The 27,868-nt window shown below is 38.0% G+C and overlaps 4 protein-coding genes across 8 annotated transcripts in view; 1 reads left to right on the forward strand and 3 right to left on the reverse strand.

Annotated features, from left to right (window-relative positions):
• zmp:0000000926 (ataxin-1-like) overlaps positions 1-13,771 on the reverse strand; it is an 89,052-nt gene extending 75,281 nt beyond the window's left edge. For 2 of the 4 annotated variants that reach the window (XM_044350806.1, XM_044350805.1), the window contains exons 1-4: positions 12,328-12,569; positions 11,400-11,531; positions 11,061-11,214; positions 10,838-10,942 (exon numbers count right to left, since the gene is read on the reverse strand). The gene's annotated coding sequence lies outside the window, so the exon portion shown is untranslated. The other 2 variants (XM_044350808.1, XM_044350807.1) reach the window with 2 other exon arrangements.
• Positions 93-8,339, forward strand: LOC122982279 (cadherin-2-like). Its single transcript, XM_044351466.1, has 13 exons — positions 93-98; positions 602-721; positions 825-1,266; positions 1,393-1,568; positions 2,845-2,976; positions 3,093-3,275; positions 3,879-4,197; positions 4,309-4,467; positions 4,566-4,790; positions 4,898-5,161; positions 5,347-5,468; positions 7,337-7,345; positions 7,982-8,339. The coding sequence occupies exons 1-13, from the start codon at positions 93-95 to the stop codon at positions 8,261-8,263; spliced, it is 2,439 nt and encodes an 812-aa protein (XP_044207401.1). The 3' UTR covers positions 8,264-8,339.
• A 39-nt stretch (positions 13,772-13,810) lies between the features above and the next one.
• Positions 13,811-17,662, reverse strand: mtg2 (mitochondrial ribosome-associated GTPase 2). Its single transcript, XM_044350812.1, has 6 exons — positions 17,160-17,662; positions 16,250-16,397; positions 15,848-15,963; positions 14,988-15,206; positions 14,750-14,888; positions 13,811-14,589 (listed from the first exon to the last, which is right to left on the reverse strand). Exons 1-6 carry the CDS (start codon positions 17,403-17,405, stop codon positions 14,192-14,194), a joined length of 1,266 nt encoding a protein of 421 aa, XP_044206747.1. The 5' UTR covers positions 17,406-17,662; the 3' UTR covers positions 13,811-14,191.
• Positions 17,663-18,003: 341 nt separating this feature from the next.
• LOC122981937 (calcium-responsive transactivator-like) lies at positions 18,004-27,106 on the reverse strand. 2 transcript variants are annotated; one of them, XM_044350813.1, is made up of 11 exons: positions 26,957-27,106; positions 26,077-26,153; positions 25,910-25,994; positions 25,457-25,589; positions 24,775-25,029; positions 23,980-24,144; positions 22,382-22,483; positions 21,770-21,862; positions 21,477-21,596; positions 21,255-21,382; positions 18,004-20,128 (listed from the first exon to the last, which is right to left on the reverse strand). In XM_044350813.1, exons 1-11 carry the CDS (start codon positions 27,023-27,025, stop codon positions 20,102-20,104), a joined length of 1,254 nt encoding a protein of 417 aa, XP_044206748.1. In that variant the 5' UTR covers positions 27,026-27,106; the 3' UTR covers positions 18,004-20,101. The 2 variants fall into 2 exon arrangements, with proteins under 2 accessions (XP_044206748.1, XP_044206749.1); XM_044350814.1 differs by lacking the exon at positions 22,382-22,483.
• Between the last annotated feature and the right edge of the window lie 762 nt (positions 27,107-27,868).

Raw genomic sequence — 27,868 nt, forward strand, 5'->3', positions numbered from 1 at the left:
TTAAGGAATAGTCTATTATCTGAGGGACTAATATCTATAACAACTCATCATCTGAATACAGAATGGAGACAATATACTTAAGTTTTTTCATGATGCTGGTAAGGACTTACTTTATTTTTTGTGGCAGTCTTTCTGGACAGAAGAATTAAGCTTACTCACACATAGTTCTGCCTTAAATTCCAACATGACTGATTGTTTTTAGAAACTATGTTTACATCCAACAGATGACATTATTACATAAATGAGGACATACAGGTTTATTATTTTAAGCTGCAAGGTAAAATTTTATATCAATAAACTGAAAGAACAATATACAAATGGGAGCTCTTTTTTCTGATTGTAAATATTCAGAACTGCTATAAAAGTATAGCAATTTAGAAGTTACAATCCAATATTTATCAATTATTCTAAAAATTTTGCTCAATCATAATAAGAACCATTGCAGCAGATGCAGGTTATGTCAGTTAACAGGTTACATCTTATCCATTTGACCTATACAGAGGTGTTCTGTTAGAGCTGTAATGCATACAAATAAAAACTAAAGTGTTTATAAATAATAATAGTAACATACAAATTGTAATGCAATGTTTGTTTTGTGCAGTGTTTGGGGGTCCACCGGTCTACTTCAGAAATTTTGCAGCGACAAAAAAGAAACTGGATCATAGAGTCCTTTAATATTGATGAAGGCAATACAAAACCTTACCCATATCATCTGGGCAATGTGAGTATCAAAGAATCACAATGCATGGTTATGAACAGCACATAATTATGATGCAGAAAGATTATTACAAAAGTTGCTGTTGTTGTGTTTTGACTCCCTACAGATAAAAAAAGAGAATAACCTCACCCTTTTCAAGATAAGTGGTCATGGAGTTGATGAGGAACCCATAGGAATATTACGAATCAACGAATTCACAGGAGAGATTACTGTCCATGGCCCTGTGGACTATGAGAAATACAAAACTCTTGAGGTTAGAAGGAGTTCACTAAAATGGCATTGTTACAACAACTTCCTGGAAAGCATAAAGGATGTTTGTGTGTGTGTGTGTGTGTGTGTAATTGGGCAGTGGAGAATGGTGGAGGGTTTAATTATTTTGCATTGTTTTGCTTTTGCATCACAGGTGAAGTTTCAGGCGTTTGATAGAGAGAATCATTTGTTGGACACACAGCTGGGCATCGAGATAATAGTTAAAGATGCAAATGACAACCCTCCAAAGTTTGACCGTAAAATGTACGAGGTCACCATAAAAGAGTCCACATTACAAGGTAATTTCCTGATGTAATCTCTACAACTATTATTATAAAGTGGTAATTTACACAAATTAAAATTGTTCTGCAAGTCACAATGGCCAAAAATATAATAAAACAAAAAACTTTTTCTGATGCTGACAGGCACTGAAGTGATCACCATTAAAGCAGAAGATGACGACTCCGATAACATTAATAAAATGTTTGATTTGAAAATAGTCTCAGTCATTCCTCAGCAACAAGACCTGAAGTTCTACATAACCCAGATAGCTGATGCTCAAACTGGAACCATTTCATTTTACGGGTGTCTGGACCATGAGGTGAGAGGAGTCGTTGCTTGATGGCATGATTCTCAAACCAAAAAAATATAATCTGTTGATCTTGGCACTTTCATCTCCTTAAAGGCAGAATGAGTAGGATTTTCTTAAAAAAAAAAAAAAATGTATAGACTCATACAAAAATAATCCCTCACAATCATCACTTATGACCCACTAGAAGTGTGTGGCGGTGTCTATATCTGCAGAGACCCTGCCCTCTGCCTGTATTTTCTTATTTTGCTGTGTTTGGGACATTTCTGGGTGTCAGCCTTTGGGCAGTGGGTGCATAGCCCCTAGCAAATAACAGCGCACAAGGTGTGAGGTCAGGACTCTATAAACACGTAGTGATGGGGGACCTTATTAGTCGGGTAGGGCTGTGCAATATGACAATATATATCGTGTGACGAGAGAAAAATGTCTATTGTTTAATATTTTTTTTATTTTTGTCTATTGGCAACATTTTTCGTTATTTATAGTCTGTCCATCTTTTGCACGGATTACATCGATAAATTACTCTCCTTGGCTTCTTACTCATGAAGCTTTTATTGCACTTCCAGTAACATAATGAGTTTAATTGCTGTCAACTCTCCAACTCTCTACTGCTCTGTTTCTACACTGCTGCACTGCACACATGCTGAGAAAGAGCAGAGAAGCAGCGAGACAGCGACCGTAAATGACTTATGTTATTTACCTAATTTATGTGCACTTGTTTAATTTCAGCTCAGTGTGAGAGTCTCTGCTGCGTTTTGCTGTCATTTATGGTCACGCTACTCTCCTCTGCTCTCTACGATTCACCGCGCGTGGGGCTGAGCCCTCCGTGTGTGTGTGCTGCACACACAGGAGAGACAGTGACGCAGGTGAAGTACTGGAGTTGACGACAACTACACTTGTTACGTTGCTGTAAGTGCAATAAAAGCTTTGGGAGTAAAAAGCCAAGAAGAGTAATTTAATTTCCACACAAAGGATGGACAGACAGCGGTGGGAGATGGAGGGGACGGACCAACTATTTACGCATTGAATTAAAAATGCGTTATATCGAGATAGGCATTGTTATCAGGATATGAAATGACCTATATAGAGATATGAGATTTTGCTCATATCGTCCAGCCCTACAGTCAGGGGGCATGCGCTTCTGGTGTCATTGAGCCGGGGAGGAGAGACCAACTTTGAATGTTGTATTTACAAACTGCAACCGACAAATCCTACTCATTCTGCCTTTAAATTTAAAATAACTTGTCTAAAACAAATGCATTTGACCTGCATCTTTTTAATTTGTCAGAAAGCAGAGAAATACACCATTTTAGTAGAGGCCAAAGATCGTGGAGAACCAGAAAAACTTTCAAGCACCTGCACTGTTATAATCAATGTAGAAGATGGAAATAACCACCCTCCTGTGATCACAGGACAAACTGTGAGCAAGCACTGTATTTCTTTCAATTACCTCAAGTAAGGCAAGCAGCAGCAGCTGTTGTCTAGAATACAACTGTCTCTTTTCATAATAAAGGTTTCATTTATTTTGCACCCCAGGGTCCTGGAAAAGTTAAAGAAGGACAGGAAAATGTCCTTGTTTCACGTCTGAAAATTACAGACGAAGACACCAAAGGCACAGCAGCCTGGAGAGTGAAATATCAAATCCAAGGAGACACAAACAACAACTTCAGAATCACTACTGATCTTGAGACAAATGAGGGACTACTGTATGTGGAAAAGGTATTTAAAAAAATGCATCAGAACATCACAAACTCTTAGAACATCAGTGCAATTTAGTATCTTCAAAAACCATTAGAGAAAAAAAGAACCAGATATAATACGCACTTTCAGTCACAGTTTACAGTGGACTTCAAGTCCTGAATATGCTGTACAGTACTTGATGTCTGCCCTTCAGATATCATGCAGTATTCATTTTATCAACATCTACATCCTATATGCATCCATTTCAGCCTCTAATTTTTCCTTCAGACATTATTCTCTTTAAATCAGTGAACCTCATAAATTCACTCTCCGAAAATCAAAACAAATCTTTGTTTTGCACTTTTAAGTTTTTAGCCTCTGACAAAATGTGTACTAGCAGTGCTAACACATCCTAAGGAGGGGGTGAGACTTAAAGGAATATTCTTGGATGTAGTAATTAATACATATTTCTAGATTTTAGTACTACATTGCAGAAATTGCAGACTACCATCTACTACTATAACATTTTCTTATTTACTTTATGGCTTTTTGTACTCTTGTGGTATGTGATGGTAAGATACATTGTGGCATGAATTTCAATCTTTGTCTCAAACAACCATTCAATATTTACTTTTTTTACAGCCTCTGAACTATGAAGACGGTGCTGAGAAGAATGTGACTGTCATTGTAGAGAATGACATCCCTTATTACTCATGTGAAGTGGTGAGTCGCAGCGCCACTGGTCTTTGGAAATTAATCACTTTTAGTGGTGTCACTAGTGGTGGTGCGTCTTTGACAGGGCAGGCACGAGGTTTAACCAGCCTCCTTGTGACAATTACTGTCGAGGATGTCAATGAGTCTCCAATCTTTGACAAACCTTACAAACAAATTAAACTGGTTGAGAATGTTGCTGCGGGACTGTACCTGGAGACATTTACAGCTAGAGACCCTGATGTCAAGAGTGCAAACACTTTTGTGTAAGTCATGAACATACTAGCCACATGTCCATCTTAAAAGATAACAAGATTCTAAATTAGTACGTCAATAAATAAACTGAAAATGTCTAACACAGCGTGTGTATGTTTCAGATACATGAAAGGAGAGGATCCAGCTGGCTGGGTCACAGTGGACCCTGTGACTGGAAAAATAACCACATTAAAGATCATAGACCGAGAGTCATCCTTTGTGAAAGACAATATCTATAAAGTCACAATATACGCTGTTGACGATGGTAAGTAATGGATGACTATTTACATATTTTATGTTTTAAATCACAATCTCTTAAATCACATTACTGAAAACTTGCAATACATGTTTTTTTGTCACCAGGTAAACCTCCAATGACAGGCACTGCAACGCTCAACATCTTTATTAGCGATGAGAATGATAATGCTCCATCCCTGACTGTAAGCACAATTGACATGTGCCAATCTAGTGGGTCCTCTCTGGCCAACATCACAGCCTTGGACCCGGATGGAGATCCTTATGGCGGACCTTTCCTCTTCAAGCTAAGTGGTGATGTTCAGGGCAAGTGGAAGGTTGACCCTGATAAAGGTGAGCACTTGAGGTTAAAGCATAGCCAAGATTATTTAACTCACAAGTCTATGTCTAGTTTATACAATATGTCACAATGAATTTTAACCGACATTCTGTATGTGCAGGCTACTCAGTCAACCTGGTGAAAGAGAACACTGTTCATTCAGGATACTATGAGTTGTTGCTGGAAGTGTCTGATCGTCAGGGTGTAACTGCTGTCCACAACCTGTCAGTCACTGTGTGTGACTGCTTAGATGCAGCGAGGCCAAACTGTCACGTCCGCAAAGCTACTGGCTCCACACCAGGAGGAGGAGCATTTGTAGTCATTATTTTCGGCATGCTACTATTTGCAGGTAGGCGGCATTCCCATAATAAACGGATTAGTGATTAAGAACACCTTATTTTGGAGTTTGAAAGTTGAAAAAAAAACAACATATAAAATATATACAATGCATATAAATATAATAGAGTTTTAAATTTTGTTCATGTGCTCTTCCTCAGGTAAAAAATAATAGCCTTATTTAGGGCATTATTCTGTATGATTTGAGCTGCGTGTGTGCTCTTTGTATCCCAGGTTTTCTACTTTTGGCTTTTCTGGTGTCATGTGAGAGACCCTTACCCTTACCCTTCCCAGATGACGGTTCAGGACAACATCTGATTAAATGTAACACTGAGAAGCCTGGAACTGACTGCAGAGTAAGTGCTTTTGTTACAATATTATCTGTGTTTGAGTCATACTATAGGGTAATACAGACTATTTGTTTTTTCTTTTTCTTCAAGTTGAATATTAAGGTCAAAAGTTAAATGTGCTCCAGTCTATTAGAATTTTTTTTTTCTGATTGTTAAGAGGTGTGCATTTTACAGCAGACGGAATTTAGTCTGCAAAATAAGGGAACTAAAACTGTGACTTGTAAAAAAAAAAAAAAAAAAAAAAAATCTGTTTTAAAATTTTAAACAGGTGATGTTTGAGCTAAACCAAGGACCCAGTTGGGGCGACAAACAAAAAAATATATACCCAGGCCAAATGAGGCGGGTATGTATACTGTATACTGATATACTGTAAATATTATATATACTCTCGATGAACTTAATAACACCCTTATAAAACACATTTTTTGTAATCTGCTATGTATAATGAAAAAATGGACACTAATCAATTTTTTTTCAGTTACTGATGTGTGGTGATAACTTGACTTGAAATTACTTTTTTGCAGTTAATCCCTATTCCAGCATCTGGGACAGCAATACACGGCACTGAATCCATAATAGGGCAAGATCAAGGGGACTATTCGCATAGGGTAAAGAAATTATTATTATTATATATATGTTAAATATGTTAAATTTGTGTATTTATTTATCTATATATATATATATCTATATATATCTATCTATATATATATATATATATATATATATATATATATATATATATATGTGTGTGTGTGTGTGTGTGTGTGTGTATGTATGTATGTAAATATATATATATATATATATATATATATATATATATATATATATATGTGTGTGTGTGTGTGTGTATATATATATATACACACACACATATATACACACATTTGTATATGTATTTATTTATTCATTTGTATATTAATTCATTTACTTATTCATTTATTCACACATTTTTACCTAGTTCTAATTTTATTTTTTTATTTATTCATTTATATGCATACTGACTTGAAAAGTCAGGGGGTGGACTCTGCCCTGCAATTGGTGGCTGAACTTGAATCTACTGCTTTTGCCTAATTCAGGTTGGATCTTAACGAAATCTTGCGTGCCACAATGGTAGATATGTTGCTTTTTTACATCTGATTGAGCGCTTCGCTGAACAAACTGAAATGATATCGGCCCTGACTGACATAGAAATGAATGAAGCTATGTTCACGATCCCAGATCCTGCTGGGTCTGTTATACTGTTCATTCACCAATCAGGCTTTAACCCGCCCCCTGATTTTTAAGGGATGAAGTTGAGACATTTATTTATTTCGCTGCAGCAACTTACTATGGATACTATGGATAAATAAATGTATATATATAAATTAAAAAAATATATATAAATAGATAAATAAATGTGTGAATAAATGAATAAGTACATAAATAATTTAATATACAAATGAATGAATGTATAAATACACAAATACATTAACATTTATATATTTATTTAAGCATTTCATTATATAATTATTTGTGTATTTATATATTTGGTTTTGGCCCTTAAAACCCACCATATGATATAGCTTATTTCTCTGTGCCATTGACCTCCATTGTTGTCCAAAAGCAGTAAGCCACACCCTTGTTATAGGTGACATTTCTTTTTATTTATGTTTTCAATCGAACCAAATAAGCTCAGGAATGAAAGCCACGGATAGGATGGTAAATTTGGTTTTGTTTTTTTCATAAGATTTGTTGGCAACTAGAATATATAGAATATCGCCAGCCTTATCCTTTAACATTATTCTTATATTATGTTGTAGTGACAAATGGAGACTAATTAGAATTATTTCAAAAGTGATGTGTTGTAATGTCTCAACATGTTTTTTTTCCCCCAGGTGATATCAGTAAGTGGAGCATCAAAAGACTACCTGTCCCAAAGTAGAAGCCTAATGGAACAAAGGTTTACCTACTGGAGCAATATGCATAGGGTACTGAAAAAAATATTTATATATTATTATTATTGAAACTGACTAATGCTCAATCAAGTTTAAAGAAGCAGATGTCAATAATTTTACCCAGCCATGAAATTTTGCAGTTCATTCAATTCTATCATATTTCAAAAGTTGCCACAATGTATTTATTCATCAGCGAAATGCTTAATTTTGCAGTCAATGTAGAAGAATTTTGCAGCATGGAAACTCTACTGGCAGGGTACTGCAATCTAAACTATAACCTCTTTTCCTGTGATTTCTTTCCCTCACATATCCATACAGTTAAACTACAAATGATTGTAAGTTATTTAAAACAACTGAATTCATCAAACTATCTATTCTGACTTCCCAGGCTTGGATGGGACACAGTGACTATTCTGAATATCAAAGAACTGATGCTATCCAACAAGAAATCCTGCTCAAAGTACTAAATAAGGTAACGAGTAATGCTGTTTCTTTTTATTAATGTATTTTAATCATTTATAAGTTCTATTGTATTCTAATACCACTGTATTCCATCCTTTTCTTTTTTTGTCATCTGTATACTAGATGTTGTACACTCTCCAGGCACCAGGAGAGGAGCTGGGTGATTACGCCCCTCATGTGTATGCTGAGGAAGGAGACATAGAGACCAATTTTGAGGTTGATGCCATTTCCATCCCTGATATTCCCTTTGACCCAGACTTGGACCTGGACCTGGATTTGAAGTTCAGTACTCTGGCCAAAATCTGCATGGCTAATGTCAGCACTGCCTACAGTGAAAAAAACTTCTATGTAATAGAAAAACATCAGACAACAGGTCTGATCCAGGTGGAAAGTCAACTAAAATGAAGAGCAAACCTTCCACGACATTTGCAAATTATGTGTAATTCTATTTTTATATTCATGAATTGGAAAGGTTACCTGAATACGGTATAAGGTGCTTTTAGCATAATCCTTAATTATGCTACTTTTAGCAATACTATAAAAATTAATTCATCTTCTCTAGATTCTGTATCTGTCAATGATGTTGGGGACAAAAAATGAATGACTATGTCTGAGAAAATATGGGAATTAGCACTTTCTTGTACCCATAATTGATCAGCAAACGCCACATATGGGTTGCTACAGTTCAAAGCAATTCATAGTTTCCACTATTCATAAGTAATTTTACCAAAATCGTACTCTTGAGGGTCTCTACTTTATGATAGATAGAAAACTGTTACATTTATTTTGGGATTGTCCAGTGTTACACTCATTTTGGTAAAATATTTTTTATATGTTTGTATGTTAATATATAGAGCAGGACTGCCTTTCCTCACTAAGACTATGATACAAGCAGTGTTGATGGTGCACAGGGAATTGTTTCTTAAAGGCTGGAAATTATGAAATATTTTCTGTTATACATGCAAAAAAAAAAAAAAAGCTTTTTAACAACTTGAATTTTTGGATTAAATGGGAGAAATCTTGGGAATCTTTACTGCAATGCCTGAAGACAAACTGAAGGTACATATTTTCATTTATAGCTTTTTGATAATCGCTGTGTGTTCAAAGTCAGGCGCTGAGGTTCTGACAGTGTGATAAGGATGATGTTTTTATGTTCACTTATCATTATAAGATAGGGGACTTTATTCTCTAGAGGTCACAAATAGTTAACAAAGATCAAAAAGAAATAGCTGGACATCAATGTTGATTGAAACTGCACTGATTTTATCGGTAATAAACAACAAGTACAGAGAATAAGAGAAAGGAGACAACATGTGTCATAATGCAACCTGATGGGGAAAATGACTGAATAATCCACATTTCCAATGAATTCTTTGTTTCCTTTTCCTGGTGACATGATTAATGACTATGTTGAAATTGTACTGCATGGCATGAGAAACAAACGATATTCGTTGGAAACAGGACAAGGCAGGACAAGCTCAGTTGAATTGCTATCAAGAGCTTCATCAGCAACCATAACATTTATCCCTGCATAACCTTCCTTGCGCAAATGTTGCTGGACCGGTTTTCAAGTACAGTGGGTCCCTGATAAAATTCCTCCAGAAAGTCAATTAAATTTAGCGATGCTCCGATCCATGGAACCAGGAGACGTCACATATGATGTGGAAGATTTAACTATTCATGATTGACACATTAGGTATGCTCCTTTCATTCCATTTAGGCTTTTTTCAACACAGCAGCATTTGACACAAACTGCAGAGTGTATGAGCTACACTGATCAGTGCTCATCAGGGTGTTTAGCAAGCCAGGGACACGGTATGCAGAGATAGGATCTCACAAAAATGTTTTCTTTCTTTGTTTCACTAAAGGCCGTATTGAATGAGTCAAACTAGCATTACTACATGCAGGTATGTCTAATGTAAATAAAGCACTTCCAAGGAAGAATGATAATTACTGACGCGTCATGATTCTGTGGAATTCCATTCAACCATTACCGGCTTGTCAAGACAGTCTGGTATTTGTTGTTTACACTTTAAGTTACAAAAAGGTTTGTGGTTGTTTGTGTATATGTGTATGTGTGGGTACATATCCACATCTCATATACTCTACATTCTATAAAGGGTGACGTAAATCTGTTTTATTTTCTTCTTAACTAATTCAAATGTTGGCATATAAAATATATTTTTAGATGCAGTTATGAAGGGGCACAGATCAGACAGATCAGAAGTCAAATTTCATACTTCACATACAATTTTCTCTGGAACGAGAAATTCACGTACATACACACATACATGTGTCAATACATCTGATGCCATTAACTGCTCTAACACTGGGGCTTTCTTAATATAAAGTTCAACATTATAATCTATTTTATCAATCTATTTCCTATGAATTGCTGACTCCTTGTGGCTTTTCAAATAATGACATTACCTGTAGCCATGAAGATTGCCCTAATGAGCCATAACAACCTTACAGTCATTCTATAAGATGCTTTTCCACGTACCATTAACCATGTATTCTTAGTGCTAACTTTGCTCACCCATAATATTTTTACTTCATTTGTTGAACCTAAATAGGGTTTCATTTCTGGTTCATGGCCATAAGCAGAGCTACAAATAATTCAGGGGTGATAAATGATGTGATGTCTCTAACTTTAGGAAAAAATGGTTTGAGTGAACTGTCCTTGGGCACGGAAATAACATTTTTTTTCCAGACTTTTTTCTCAAGCAAGGAGTATGAATTCCTTGTGTATTGAGTAATAACCAAAATTTTTGTCTGTTTCTCTGCTAATATAGGCCTCAACATACAGTAAATATAATGGGTAACTAAATTAAGTCTAAAAATCAATCACTACACTACACTTGCAGTAGTATGGGATGAAAAACCTAATTGATTTGGATCTCTAGAGAAATCACTGAAACACTGACTTAATGTATCACTGCACACTTTTCACCAGTAAATACAGTGTGTGTTGTTTACTTGGAGCTGTGGCCAGCTTGGAAGATGCTGACAGGACACTGGGTGGGTGCTGCTTTTCCAAATGGAAGCCTTTAAGAGGATAGTCCCCAATTCTCTCCACCGAGCCTGGACAACAGGACCATAAAAAAAACAAAACAATGAAAAAACATACATGAAACAACACATAAAACTTAACAGGACTCCATCTTGATCACACAGTGATAACATTAAGGGATGACAGTACCAAGCATGCAGCAGATCAGAAGCATTGCAACAGCGGGGTGAGGGTATTCAAAGATGTCCGACTCCAGTAAGGTTGCAATAGCCCAGAAAGATGCAGAAAGGTGGAATAAATCTTCGCTAGATGAAGGGCTGCTGCACAAGGATCACCCTGGGAGCTGTGAGAGAAAAACAATGTCAATTGCACAACCATAACTGAGAAAGGTATCTATTTGTGAAGTTGAGACAACTAGGATAACTAAGCAAGAGGTTCAATGTATAGCAGGTAGTCATACTCTGCTGCTTCCTTTGTTCTGTAAAATACTACAGCAATAATTTGCAGGCACAGCTAGAGATCTCCCACCTGGAATATTGCTCTCCTTAAGGACTTAAAGAAGAAGCGTAGCCTCAGACTCCAACAAGATGTTCCTCCTGGGAACCCCCATTTTCAGAGCCACATCCAGAAAAACATCAGGTTCTCGATTGGTCCACACGCCTGTTTTAAAAAGGCACAGCAGGTTACTGAAAAATAGTGTGCGTATGTGTATATGTGTGTGTTTGTGTGTGAATGAAAAGAAAAAAAGAAAGAAGTCACTGTTTAGGGAATCCTTATGTAGGATCATTTTTTACTTAAGTTGAAACAAGACATGTGGTGACAAATTATTAGATGCTTTAAAAAAACAAAAAAACAAAACACTATAAAGTTTTTAAGGTTTTCTTTTTGTTTGTTTGTATTGACGTTTGTGCTCTGTATTATGTGTTTTCCAGCTAAGTGTTTGTAGCATTGGTGTGTGCATGTTTACTTACTTACTTGCTCCAACAAATATAAACATGAAAGCATGAAAGAAAGAAAGGATATAACACAATGTGCTACTGTCAACAACAAATGTGTTATCTTTGTTTGTAAAGTATGAATCTGCATTAACATTTATATGAACACTGAATGAAATGACTAACATTCATGTAATGTGAAAGTGTTTGCTTGTAGTAACTATAAGGGAATTATGCCCCACTTATGAATCCCTCAGCCTCTTTTACCTTTCAATTAATATGGCTGCCAAAGTTACTGAGTGGTCTAGTCTCAGCAGCTGCTTTCAGCTAGCTTAACTAAGCTTAATTTGCTGGATAAACCCACTGTATGCTACCTATCTAGCACCACACACCAACAAAAGTTAGTAACTAATCCAGCTAGCTAGCTGGTGAAGAAAGTTCATGAGCTAGCTAACGTTAGCCAGATTTTTTTCTCAGGAACCGGTGGAGTGCAGAACAGAGCAGAAAGGTCAGTATCTTACACTCGCCTCTTGGCCAGAAACACGCTGCAGTGGCTTGGAAACGTTGCTTTGTGTCAGACTAATGAGCAGCAGTCAATTATTAGCACAATGTTAATTTTAAGGTTTCAACGAGTGCTGTGTGCTCATAGATATGAAAACGTTTTGATTATGTGTGTGTTTGTGAGCTTGTTTTGTGTGCTCTTCCGCCCCAACATGGTCACATTTCGAGTGACGCACATCCATGATAAATGCTGCTAAATGAATTGTGTATAATTTACCTTGTGAGGCAGCTGAACTCGCGAGATCACGACATCACGAGATCATGCGAGATTCCATTTGGTACTTAAGGTTAGTGTGCAACATCAGTTTCTTCAACGTGCGCTGTCTGATGATAACTCATATTACTAATAGAAGTGTTAACCTAATGACATAATGTCAAGTGAGTTATTACATTTATTTGTATCATACAAAGAAAACACTTTCGTTACATAACATTATCTTGTCCATATGATGATGTAAAAGAAGTCCCATAAGATTCAGACTTCGTTTTAATGAATAATGAAGCTATCCTACATTAGTCATGTAAGGTCCACTGACATAGTAAATATAACACAGCAGCCTCTATAACTGCATCAGGCTGATGTAGGCCATCTTTTAAAAGAGCAGGAAACCACAGTGGTTCATCTCCACTTAACCTTTTACTTCTTACTAATACATGATAAAACATTTATCCTCCAATGTGTCTATTCATTAACCTCCTCTTTCATGTTTAAAGAGCAACTATTATCTACTATATACTATTCATCTCTCCCATTCTAATTCTACAACCATTTTCTGAGTGACTTACTGGAATATACATCAAAATCCATGGTTTCTTTGCCTTAAATTGTCCTTTTTTAAAATCATGTTTTCACTGAGAACTACATAAATACATAGGTAGCATTTTTATCATTAAACACAAATCCATTATGGGCTGCCCACAGATCAACCCATAAATACACATGTGCGTCATTGTAATTTTGTATGCTGGGAATTAAGCAAAACGCCCCTCTGGAATGACAGCCAATGGACAAGCATAACAGTGCTTCTGTTTTGCTTATCTAGCAGCTTGCTTATTAATATAAATGTGTGCTACTCACCAGTATTTCTCCAATAAGCATGATTTGCCACCTGAGCTGAATTACAGGCAGTGAATGAACAAGGGACATCATAACAACCCAGATATCATCATTTGGACTCCACATGGCTTCATTCACTTTATTTGCCAAATAAATATTCCATAAAAAATGTAATTCAAGTTACTAAATTATGGAAGATGCATGCTCTTTTGGTTCATTTTGGATTTGCTTGGTCCTAAAAAAAAAATCATTCATCAAAATAGGTTATAACATCTATCAAAATTCAGATGATGCATTGAAAGCTTGTACATGTATGTTTTCTGTAAATCCTTTATCTGTCTTGTAAATGGTGTTACCCCAAGCAATCAGATATTCCCACACAGTTATAATGTCTGGTCTTCTTTTTAATCCATGACATGCACAAGTATAATTTTACAGCCTTCATTTTCAATGTTTGTTTGCATTCATATGCTGACCCTCTAAGGGCATTTGTTAATCCTGACATTTAAAAGTATGTCTACTCTTGACATGTAATATGCAGTCTTTGCCAAAATCTGTGCTTGTTGTGTAGCATAAGGCTGTTACAAGCTATATTAAAGCTTTAAATAAGCTCTGAATAAATCAAAAAAATATTAACGCAATTTGTTACAAGTCACCAATACCATTTTTTTTTAAATATATTTATTAAGGAAATAAATACATTCTTCATCTTCAAGGATAAATGTACAACATATAAATCTGAGTAGACCAAGAGGAAAAGCTCTTTACTACCACCTGGTGGGCTTGTCTTCCCCACTGCTGCCTCCTCCTTGGAGATAGCCGTCATACAGCTCTCTAAGGTGGAGGATGAGTTCCTCTGTGTTCTGCCCTGAGAGAGCCGACACAGGGATAACTCTCTGGGTGACGTGGCTCTTTAGAGTCTCTAGCTTCTCCCGTGCCTCAAATAGGTCCATTTTGTTGGCTATGATGGCCTGAGGCCGCTGGGACAGACCAGGCTCATACTGGTCTAGTTCATAGCATAGGTGTTGGAACTGGGTCCAGGGCTCTGTAGTTGACATGTCCAAAACAAAGAGGAGGACTCGACAACGCTCGATGTGGCGCAGGAAAGAGATGCCCAAGCCTCGATTCAGATGTGCTCCTTGAATGATGCCTGGGATGTCAGCAACTGCACAGAGGAAAGGTAAAAGTGGAACCAGACATCTTACTGCATGTTACAAAGTTTGAGAATGATCAGAAGAGATACTATGAAAACTTTAGTATACAGTTTTAAAATATAAATAATAATGATCCTATAATATATTAATGGTTTGCTTAAAATCAACTACCTGCAACCTGTTCATGATCCCTGTACTTGACAATTCCTACATGTGGGTTGAGTGTTGTAAAAGGGTAAGCAGCCACAGCAGGCCTGGCATTGGAGATGGCTCTCAACAGTGAGGATTTCCCAGCATTTGGAAACCCAACCTGAGGCGATAAAGATGAAGAAAAATCAGTTTATTATATTTGTGGTGTTGAAAAGCAGTATGCCAACGTTCTTTTCACACATGAGCAGCTTTTTCTCACCAGTCCAGCATGGGCCATGGTGCGCAGCTCTAGATGAAGGGCTCTCTCCTGGCCCTCCATTCCAGGGGTAGCTGTCATTGGGGCACGGTTCTCATTGGACAGAAAGAATCGGTTTCCCTTCCCCCCGGCCCCTCCAAAAACAGCCAGATACTCTTGACCATGTTTAGAAAGGTCCACAACTGTCTTCCCCTGCTCCTTTACCACTGTGCCTAATGGAACCTTTAAAAACAGAAACACATCACAGGTAAGGTTAGGCAGTAGGTTAGCAACAAAAACATGAGAAAACAGTGTGAGAGTTATGGCCAGTTCAGACAAAAGATTCACAACAAGACAAAACTGTTTTAGAACGTTGCAGGGAGAAGTTGCGGCAGTGTAAACTGGCCCATTTCAGCTCAACTCAAGCCGGCTGGTGGCCTGCGACTCAGCTTGTCAAGTCACCAGTGGCTGGTTTTCGAATGTAAGGCAAGTCACCTGTTTCAACAGTCAATCGGCTCAAAGTGTCAGCTGGTCGAAATGGAAGAAATTTGGATGGAGGAAAGAGAGGATCACCTCATCAGTTTGTTTGAGAACAGCCATGTCTGTATGACAAGCCTTAAAATTTGCAATAAAAGTGTAATCCTAATTCTCAACCTGTCGGGTTTTTTTTAATGTTTTTGCTGTTCCATCAATATTAGAACTGCAACTGTAGTAAGTAACTCATTATCACTATCCTTACTCATATTTTACAATGCTACAAAGTGTCCAGCTACAAAAAAGCCTGAAAAGTTGTCAGTTTAAACAGAAGTACAGAGAGTTGTTGCTCTGGAAATGATACACCACCACACTTTACATGTCATTTTTGATCAATTGCATGGACTTACATTAATGTAGGTTGGGCTGCCATTCCGACCATAACAATTCTTGCTGCCACCAGATTGCCCGTTCTCTCCCTTGTAAACTGGAAGTACTTGAGCCAAAGATTTGACAAACCGGTCAGCTGAAAGGATGCAAATAAGGAATTTAGATCAGAAAATGCATTGGCATAATAAAGAAGGAAGTAGTTACTGTACAGAGACCCTTTAAAAACTAATTCTTAGTAAACCAATTGTTTATTACTCTTGACAAAATAGTCCTAACCAGTTGGGGGAGCAGTTCTGAATTTCAACTTAAAATGGTTTGGTGTGTGGGGACAGAAGGGAAAAGTTGTTTAATACACATTGCAAATCAATTCATTTCAGTGTCAGTACATACTATTCCTTGAACCAACTGGACACTTCACTCACCCTTGATGATGATGCTTCCTCCATCACCTCCGTTACCTCCATCCGGACCACCCCATTCTTTCCGGGGCTCACTGTGAAAGCTGCAGACCCCTTTACCGCCTGATCCTGCCACCAGCTTCACACGGCGATGGTCTACAAAGTAACGGGTCTATGGGCCAAATCAAGGAATATTTAGACAGTTGGCTGACCCACGCTTCAAGCAGAGATGGTAGCTTGCAAGTCAGCAACAACACAACACTTGGGTGGATTACACAAAAAAGAATATGCCATCTTTAATGCTTTGCCAAGGGGTGTACTACTAAAATTCTACAACTGGTGGTTCAGCTGTGGATTAATAATATTTTTATTGTATTTTCTTTGGAGAAATTAATATCAAAATAAAAAAATCATGTCAGAAATATCACAAGAGATGTAACTCCTCCCCTGGGGAGCTGTTTTGAGCATCCCATAATGAAATATTGACTTTTTTTAAGAGTGCCTTAACTGACAAAAACAATGCTCAAATACATGTCCAATATATCATATGAGATGTAACACTTCCTCTGAGGACATCTTTTGATCGTCTCTTTATGGAGGATCGAGCTGGTGTAAGATATGGTTAATGATAATAAATATTACATTCGTTATAGACAGGTTTCTATGACACATTTTCAGAAATATACTGTAGACCAGAGAGATTTAATATTGATTTTGATATTGAATATTCTTGTTATTTTTGTGAGTAAAAAAAGAAAACTTTTTTTCATCTGTTCGCTCAATGGCACAAAATTATTATGGATGGACGTTGAGCAATTTACAGCATCCAACCACAGAAAATATATTATTTGTTTTGATGGCAACGAGATGGATAAAAACAGTTGAAAACACAAGTGTTTGAAATATTGATAGAGAACATAATTCACACACATACCAGCTTCTTTTCAGACAGCTCTTTCTTCTTCGTGTTTCCTCGGACCTTGGCACACAGCGTACCGGAGGTGCTGACATCTCTGATACCACCGGTGACTTTCCGTCTCCATGCCGCTGATACTGGAGAACTACTGTGACTGAACAAGCTCAACTGCTTTCTTCTAATCTCTTGTGTTAATAGGTATCCTAAAAGTATGTCCGGAGAAAGCCAACGAGGGCTTTTAACTCTCGACAATGTCGCCAACATTATGACGACTGACAGTACAACGTTAGCTATATTTACTGTAAGTAGCTAACAACAGCTGGACAGCATCACCTCGACCGTTTGCCACAATACACATAACTAGTGGTGAGCTAAACAGGGATTTTGGTGGGAAATACCTGATATAAAGCTGGTGAGGTTATGGTTTCAATTCAAGGTGGACATGACTAATCCAATCAAACATGACCCACCGTTGCTGCACGCTTGTACCTTGCGGAGTACAACTACGGAACCCGTGGAGGGACAGTTTGTATGCGTTTGTTTTGGTCATCTACCGCCACCTTCTGTGCTGGAATGTGTGCTAGCAGCAGGAAAAGGTTAGGAAAGGAGAGTAAAGGAATTAGGACAGAAATACCACTTACTTCATTGACTAAATGACATTAGCTACAACCATATACTGTGGCTACAACCCACTTAAAATTACAGGAACTTGAGAGCATTAAGGAACCTCTTACTAATGCACAAATGACCTGAAAATAGATAATACTAAAACAGAATACAAATAACTATACAAAAAAAAATATATGCTGATAATAATAATTACTTCTGACAGCTTAATAAATAAACAAAATGCAGACATACAAAAGGTGAATGCCAGTTTATTTTATATAACAAACAGTAACAAAAGACAGCAGAAAATATCAGGCAATGCAGTCTTGCAATAGACAAGAAGATAACATTCATATTTGGATTATGCACATCAAACCTCTCTCTCTCTCTCTCCCTCACTCACTCTCTCTCTCTCTCTCACACACACACACAAAACACACACAGATACACACAAACAAGGCATACCACCCAAATCAGTGATGACAGACTACAACAAACTGTAAAAGACTTGCCATACTTGTTCTGTACAGTAAAATGAAACACTGACACAGATTCATTGTAGTATAGAGAAGCCTGTGATTGTCACCGTTGAGTGGTACATAGTTATTTTAGCTGTTTGACAGCCAAGTATCTCCCATTCTTGATTAAACCTGCACAATGACTGTAACTATTGTGTTATTTTACCCCTCTGAGGTAAGTTGAGTTACTACAGGATATACTGTACTGCAAAGGTGGACCCTCACCATCACATTGATAATCCTTATTACTTATGTAAGAAACAGTGTAATGACCAGAGGTATTGTCTGACTTCTTTAAAATAAATAAACATCATAATGTATGCCCATTTTGTAATCACAGGCAGATAAACTGATAAATTACATAAATAAATTAATATGTAAAATACGACATATAATTCATACACACTTATCTAAAAATGTAACTTCTATACCCCTTTAACACATGTTGTCTTATTTTCAACATAATTTCTTCAACTAATACAAAAGATAAAAAATGTTTGCTAAAACAAAAAAACAGTAGTAGGCTTTATGTTTGTGATGAACAATCTGACATAATCTGTCCATTAAGTCCTGTAAATACAGAAAATAATTTTCCTAAATAAGACACATCAGTTGAAACCTGCAACATAATATTAGACAAAACATCCCTAGTCTTTGCCATAATTGTGTGTCTGAAACTACAAATAATGATATACAGTGTAAATTCACCATGAGAACCAACCTCAACATGACTGAGTGTATTGCACTTATTGAAGTAGAGGTGCAGGACACATTACTGCTCTGTTCCTGTGTTACTTTGGCTTTTTGAGGATCATTTCTTAAACACAGCTTGAGTCGCACTACAATAAAAAATATAGGACAATACATACACTGTCACTGCAAAATAAAGTGTAGACAAAGTGGTAATGTGTTTTAATGTCTAATTGTTACTGAATGGCATCAGAGTAGTGGAGTAGTGTAAGCCCTCTTGTTTCTGCACAATAATGTCGTCTGTGCAGATCAATGCCACTGAAATTATATAGGGTAAAAAATACTACCACAATGTATGATTATCATGGACAATGATACACGCTTTTACATCTGGGACAGTCAGCTACCTATTGTGTCTATTATCTCAGTAAGACATATGTAGAGAGTGAAAACACATTATGTTAGACCACACAGCAACACGTCACAGTTTGACTAACAGACAAACCCCCTGATCGAGTCAGGTTTCAGGACCAATGTTTTCACCTTCATAAAATTAATTTCCCTTATCATGAAATATAACAGTGTCTCTACTAGGACTTAAAGCAAGAGCTGGACCTAGTCTATTCGATAAACATCAAGGAACATTTCTTTCAAGGCTAATTTGCTTTTTGTAATCTCAAAAGCCATTGACCTTCTTTTTACATCAGAAGAAAAACAAAGAAGCTTGTAAAAGAAAATGAACTATAAAATCAGGGGATAAGATCAAGACAAAGTGAAACTCAAAGACAAAAGAGAAAGATAAGGATATAGGCAAGTTGCTAAGACTTAATTAATGACTTAACATTTCCTTTTTAATACCCTATTTAATCCATATGAAAGGTTTACATTAACTGTCTTGATTCTACGAGCACCCTGGACATTTTGTAAGGAGACCAGTAGCACTTTACACCTTCAACTACATCCCTGTACAGATGAGGAAAGCATCACATTTGACTAGATTATTTTTTCTTATATAGAATAATGATTAAAGAGAGGATAATAAATATGATGCAGCCAAATCTTTTAATCCAAAACCGAGCCAAGCACATCACTGGTGAACCGTTCCTTTTTCATTTTCTTCCATCAGGAAAACAAGGTGGTACCTTATTGCTGATAATTTCCGTACTGACCCTGCAATGTAAAAAAAGATTTACACTGAGAGATTAGATGAGGTTTCATACATTGTGTTATTCGCTTTTATGTTCTTTCCTGTTACCACTGAGACAGACATACAGTATAAAAGTACATTTTTAATTATTATTCCTACATGCGGCAAAATCCCTGATAGTCTATACTTAATCATGAGTTGGATTTGAAACAGTAGAAAAAACATTTAGATCATAGTCTCTCAATTGAAGGGAATGGGGGGGTTCTGGATAGGTGTATTTATGCCTTAAGTTATTTACAATCATTGCATTAGTATACACTGCATTATGTCAGCATACATATTATTTTGAAAAAAGAGCAGCATAAGAAAAATAAAATCAAGCACAGTGTGAAGCACCTGTTGTGGCAAGCAAAAGCATAATACCATTATTTCTAACAGTTACTCTAATTTAAATAATTCAAATTTGACTGATGCTTCACATCATCATCATCTAAAACGAGCCTTCAAATATATTTTAGGATTATATACAGTATTGTGCAAAAGTTTTAGGCACTTAAGATGTTTGGATTCTTATCCAAAATGCAATACAATCAGTAAGGCATCTGATTGGTGCCAAATTTATTCTGCAGCATGACAATGACCCCAAACATACAGCCAGAGACCTAAAGAACTATCTTCAGTGACAAGAAGAACAAGGAGTCCTGCAACAGATGTTATGCCCCCCTCAGAGTCCTGATCTCAACATCATCGAGTCACTCTGGTATTACATGAAGAGACCATAGCAACTGAGACGCCTAAATCCACAGAGGAACTGTGGCAAGTTCTCCAAGATACTTGGAACAACCAACCTGCCAAGAACCTCGAAAAAACTGTGCGCAAGTGTACCGAGGAGAACTGGTGCTGTTTTAAAGGCAAAGCGTGCTCACACCAAATATTGATTTCATTTAGGTTTCTTCTGTTTACTGCACTTTGTATGAAGTGAATAAGTGAATAAGTAAAAACTATTCATGGCCTTATTTTTGAAAGCAACCTCACTTTACTTTTTAGTGCCTAAAACCTTTGCACAGTACTGTACATATATTAATTTGGTAGAGAAAATATCTGTACTTTGTTAAGAAATCTGAGAAAGAATGATCTAATTTCATGTACCTGTTCATAGGCGTAGGGCCTCTGTGTCTGTGCTCCAGGGCCTCCCTGGGAGGAGCGGTAAGAGCCATACGGTTGGCTTTGACCCTGCTGATACTGAGAATACTGGGAAGATCCACCCTGGCCAGGTCCTATAATGGAGCGGTTACACACAGTTTATTTCTTTATTTGTTTTGTGTGTGTGTTTATGTTTGTGTGAATACACACAATAGCATGTGTTCTAACCGTATCCTTGTGGCTGTCCACTGTAGCCTTGTTGAGAAGAGTACTGCTGCTGGCTGAAGGGCTGCTGCTGACCAGACCCCTGCTGATATTGGGCCTGCTGTTGGCTGTACTGAGGGTTACCTGGAGGTATATATGCACAGGTACATATGTCAGCTATTAATCCTATGAGTTAGTACTTCACTATAGTTTTGGTTGGACACATTTAGACAAACGGAGGTGAGAAGTTGCATGAAGATATTTCTAAAAAAAAGAAAAAAACATGGTTTAAAATGACAAAAATGAATAGCTATTACCTCCTTCATAGTAATGCTGTGAAGATTCATCAAAGGGCCTCTCGTAGCCTTGCTCACCATATGAAGATTGTTGATATGAGTACTCCCCATGACCTGTAGAGAACATGGTTCAACACATGCAAAAACTACTCTGCAAAATCAAAACCCATTTACATACAGTAGAGAAAGTATTATTCCCAGTTTGAAGCCAATACAGTCATAATACATAATACAAGCACAAACAACATGTCAAGTCTTGTTACTTCAGCAATAACTCAGAATGCACAAAAAAACACACCCTGGAGGAAGTTTGCGCTCTGTCCTCAACACACTGCTATAGCACTCTCTGAAATCTGAAATTTCGGCACACCAAAGGGGACAGTATGGACACAGACACACTGGGAAGAAACAGAATTTAGACCAACGACAGTCTTTTGCAATTTTGTTTCGATATTTTCGTCTTCCCCAATAAGGGAAAAAGATGATGAGTGAGAGGAAGAGCTGAGACTTGAGCACTGCAGTAAATCTGGTTCAGGCCTGTGGGATGGTGCTAAGAGGGAATGTCATGACCTGTAATGGGGGTTTGTGTATTTGAGAGCTGTGTGTATGAAGTTTATGGCTGTGCATGATTACCATCAGGGTAATACTGCTGGTTTATGGGCTCGCTGGAGCTCTGAGTGTGTCCATACTGCTCTCCGTAGAACTCGTCTTGTCCCATGTACTGCTGTGCAGATCCTGCAAGACAGGCGACACCACGATTGGTTAAACAGTTGGTTGGACCGATTAGCTGCTGAGTTGGAGACTAAAGGTGTTGTACTTGGGCAATTTAGGTAGCCTGAAGAGGTGCGTGTGCGTGCGTGTGAGTGCATGTGTGTGTGTGTGTGTGTGTGTGTGTGTGTGCATGTGTGTGTGCATGTGTGAATATGTGTGTATTAAAGAAAAGTAAAGACAAAAATAAAAGATTGAGAAGAGAGGATATTGTGAACAACTTTACTGAAAGCCATCATTTAGCTATGAAGCTGTTATGAATAACCATGAATAGAGTGAATTAATCTATTATTATAATTTATTGTTATAATTTTGTTCATAGTTTATGATTAAATATAAAGAATTTCACTGGTGATTAACTGTCCATGGGGTGAAATAATATGTGAAGGAAGCTATTTCAGGCCAACCCAAATTTTAGAAACACTAATTAAACTGGAGCATTTCCAATGAATTATATGAAAAATTACATGAGATGTAATTGCGGGGAGAAAGAGAGGATTATAGAAAGCCAGTTATCAGGGAGAATCTGATCTCTGCGGTAGTGGTGTGCAGAAACTCCAGATTTCACTCCTTCCCTTTTCCTTTCGATTTTATCCCACAAACTCAGAAAACCAACAGAACAAAACATCTTAGGAAGATGCACCAAAGACACATGCGCAGTCTAATACTTTTCAAACCACAGTGGACCCAAAAGTTTCCAAATGCAGAGATAAGCTATACCATAAAAACATTTTCATCTCAACTTTTGCAACAACAGCAAAAGAATCAGTTCATTCCCGATATGGCCACGGAGCCACAGTTGATAGATGAGCCCCGGCAACAGCCCCAGGACCAATCAGGGAATGGCTGATGAGTGAGTCACCTAGCTTAACTGTGGACACAACTATTCCATAACACAGTCTGGAAATACTTCACCTAGTCATGCAAGGATAACCGTGTACCAGGGTGAATGAGGACTTACAATCATGGCCTGTTGCCCTGGAAACAGTATCCCATCCTTTTTATATATCTGAGCTACTATGTGCTTAGCCTACACCTTTCAAAATGACATAACAGAACAGGGTGGAACTATTATTAGGCACCTGCTGACACAGCACAAGTTAAGTGATTTACAGAGACAGGAACTTAATTTGACACAAGTGATACATCTCTGGTCTGCCTCTTAAAGTTACAGAACTTAAATATCACTATCACTTTATGATTTTTCAAGTCAAACGCCAATAACATGAAAATACTTATCAGGAGCTTTAGTAGCAAAATTAGCATTTCTATCAGTCTGGACAAGGTAAGAGACTGGCATCTATAGCCGCACTTGATAAAAATCTGTTGATTATTTCAGTCCAAATAGCTCCAAACACTAGTCACACATCCATGTATGTACTGTAGCACTCAAACACACACACTAACACATTTGTTGAGCCCACTGCCAAACTAAAGTAGCATGGAGTAGTCTTACCACATACCTTGCTGTGAAGAGCGGTAGGATCCCATGGGCCTCTGAGACATCATACTGTTTCCTTGACTGCCCTGACCCATCATGCCCATAGCCTGCTGTCCCTGATAGTGTTGGCCCCCAGCCTGGGCTGAGGGGTAGTGTGGAGTGGCAGACTGTTGGTGCATCATGGAGACTGGGAAAGAGGTGGAATTATGGAAGAAGAGATCTCATACATTAATATACACAGATACACTTGACGCACGGATCAGTGTTAGTATTCAACAGCATACACAATGTTGTCTGAAGTGAGACTGGCAGAAATGTGCATAATTAAACTGACAAATAAACAAATGCAGGAGGAGGTCCATGGCAATCAGGGCATAGGGAAAAGCCAAAAGGGGTCCATAGCAGTCAGGGGTCAGTGCATAAACAGAGGTGCAGTAAATACACATGGACATCGAGGGAGAGGAGGGCTGCATCTCAGGGTCAGAGATTAGGAGAGGAGGTAAAGCCTGGAGCAGGGAGAAAGGGGAAAGGAATCTCTCTGATGAACTGAATGTGTTTGGTTACTTTGATGGCTACACTCGACTAAACAGGAATTTTGATGAGAGTAGAAGGATACTCGTTAGCAAATGTGTTGTGCAAGATTAATGGGGCGTCTGTCATGAACACATTCAAATGGGATATCATTCATTTTAAGACTATAATCTATGATAACTAAGTCCTAAGTGTTTTGGTGTGTTCAATTTATAAGCATGAAAGTATTCCTTTCCATAAAAATGGACCAACTCCTGGCGATTGGGCTCCTCTATACCTGGCTCACCTTGATTGGACTGCATGTTGAGGTTGCTGCGGGAGGAGGAAGAGGAGGATGAGGATGTGGAGGAAGAAGAGGAGGAAGAGCCATAGCCAGGCCCAGGGCCCTGGATCATGCTGGCCTGGGAGGAGGGCGCAGCGTGGCTGTAGCCGGAGGCTGAGGCCGAGCTACCGTAGCTGCTGGCTGGCAGGCTGAGGGATGTGGAGGGAATAGCCGACTGCACCTGACCAGACTGCTGCTGCATGGGGGCATGGCTGGGGCCTGACGACACACACGCACAGTCAGAGCAGCCAGCACACATTCCCATGAGGTACCATATCATGTTAATCATGGAACCACATTCAGTTCATCTTTACAGGAAGCTTACATGGTTGTACAAGGATAGAGTAATGAGTATTAATGATGTGTGTAATGGATAAGAAACAGACAGAAAGCAAACCTTGTTATAACTGCAAAAAAATCTGACTATCAGATCATTAGCTTAACATCAGACCAAAGGTACTTGCAGACAATAATGAAGAGAAGCATTGTGACAGACAAGACATGGCATCTGCAAATAAGCATGCAGCAAAGACAGGATCAGACGAGCACTCAAGACAAGGGATGAACAACAAGATGGAGCTGTATGTGTGTACATACAGTAGTCCAGAGTCCATCTGTACAATGCACAGTTGTGATTAACTCTCACCATTGCTCATTTGACTCTGCATCATGGATGTGGGGGGCAGTCCTGGTGCCATGTTGTCATTGAGGTTGCTTGGAGTGTGTCCCCCACTCTGGCCCATTCCCCCAGGACCCATAGACATGTTTGGAGTGGGAGGCTAAAAGTGAAAAGACAAATTAATTAATTAAAACAATCATTGAAAGACTATGATTATGACTATTTTATATTTACTCAGTCTCTTGAATAGTGAAGGCTATTAGGATCAAGAGAATATTTTTGTTATATAGTTTGATCAGTGGACAAATTACATGAAAAGCGTCTACTTCTGTGCCGTACAAAATTAGCTTATTCTAGTCTACTCCAAGACTACAATATGTCTGATGTTATGAAGATTTACTAAAAATAGGAGAGAAGGTGAGAGAGGTGGTTAGATGGCAGGAGCTAACTGCTGTTCCTGAAACCTCATGACAGACTCACCGCAGGTAGTAGTGACTGCATGTTCTGATTCGAATCCGCTATTGTGGCCAAGTAAACAAGATTTCTGTGCAGGATCTGCTGATACCTGTCAAAAGGCAAAATGAAACATTGATTTGTTTAATCACTTTTACAAGGCATCACTAAGGAAGAAAAAAAAGAACACTTACTGTGTGCATTCAGCTGTCTTGCCTTTGCTTTGGTAATCCATTATACATTGTATTAAATGATGATTTTCATCCAGCATCTTTGGGAGACAATGGAACAACTTCAGTTCACAGTAATAAAGTCACAGTGCATGGTAAATTATGAAGTATGCCCTATTAATACATTGCAGTGGTGTTGTCCTGGATTCTCAGAACTTCAACCAGCCTAAGAACATTTTTCTGGGTCATTTTTTATTTTCATAATGAAGCCAAATGAAGCAGCAGCTTCTCACAGTCTTAATTAGGGCATCGATTGAAAAACCGTGTCTCCTGTAGGCTATGGGTAGTGCGTTTGTAGGTACCAGAAACATCCGTAAACGGTTAAGTCAAGGATAAAAGCAGCAGTCTGAGGAGTGTGGGTCACCTGCTTTACCCAGTTTCCCTCCATCCTATACTACCCCGCCTTTTCTCAGTCAATGCTTATATATTTTTTGCAACAAAGCGCATGTCCATCATGACACATTTGCCATTGACAAGGACTTGGCACCTGTAAAAACGCTGCAAAGGTGTTGTTCCTTTAAATTCTTAGAAACAAGTCACAAAATCTAACTATAGATATCCATTTCACATACAACAATATTCATCATTTAGCAGGAAAAAGGAGCGAGACTGACACACGCACAAAAAAAGGCTCCAGTGTTGAGCCTATAAGGAGGTCGCCTACAGTACATCACCATCGTGGCTTTGTTTGGTTCGCACCTTCAATTGACTATAACGTTACAATACCAGTTGCCATTTCTTCTGATATTCACCACAGGCTACTCTGTCTGCACTAGCGGCGGAGCTCACACTCCCATCCAGACTAGAATAATTAATCACAAACGCGACGCGTAAAGATTTTTACCTTTTGGATCGTTTGCTGCGTCACCTCCCCTTTACTTCTGGGGCGCGCCGATGAAAATGCCACCGACATGTTGTCATATGGGAAATAAAAAAGCGCTTCTTTTATTCTAATATTTATTATCTTGAGCGCAGCCTTCTATTTGGTTACATAGTTTCTCCATTGCCAGGAAACAGGGGTATTGACAATGTCAGCTGTCTGTAATCAAGGAAGGGAAATAGGAAAACGCTTAATTTCTTTGAATGTGATTATACATATGATTTTGATGAACGTATTATTCAAGGTCTGCATGCAAATAATGGCAAATATAATAAGCTATTGCATAACAGAGGGAAATCCGTCTCCCTCCATTTTTGGTATAGCCCGGACAGTGAGTAGCCTACCACTTTCCCACATCCTTTGATTCATGAAAGCCAATCACTCCACATTGTACGCGCCGCTCAGTACGCAGAAGCTCCGATGAGGACCAGCTGTGAGGAGTGATTGCAAAAGTTGTTTAAGCTCCCTCGGGAATTTTTTTTTTAAAATGCCACAATTAACAGTCTTCTCATGTTTAGTACAGTAGTAATACCATGGACTTGACATTTGTCAGCATCTTCAGTTTAAAGACCCCCTCCAGACATGTTTGTGTGTGATGTGGATTTTCCTAAAGAAAAAAGATTATCTTGTTGATTTTTTTTATGACTACATCTACCCTTTCTCCCTGGTTGAACCCATAACCTATGAATATGCAAATATTGTTAAATTTCCAAAGTAGTAAGATGTCTATTTTACTGAAAAGTCCATTCTCAGTGTATTTACACTGGAAGCTTCAAGTTTCCACATCACACTTGTGCAAGTTGCATTTACAGTTGCAGTGAGATTTACAGATACATCATTTTGCTAAAAAAAAAAAAACAAAAAAAAAAACAATGA

Source organism: Thunnus albacares, chromosome 5 (genome assembly GCF_914725855.1).
Source record: "Thunnus albacares chromosome 5, fThuAlb1.1, whole genome shotgun sequence".
Lineage (NCBI taxonomy): Eukaryota > Metazoa > Chordata > Actinopteri > Scombriformes > Scombridae > Thunnus > Thunnus albacares.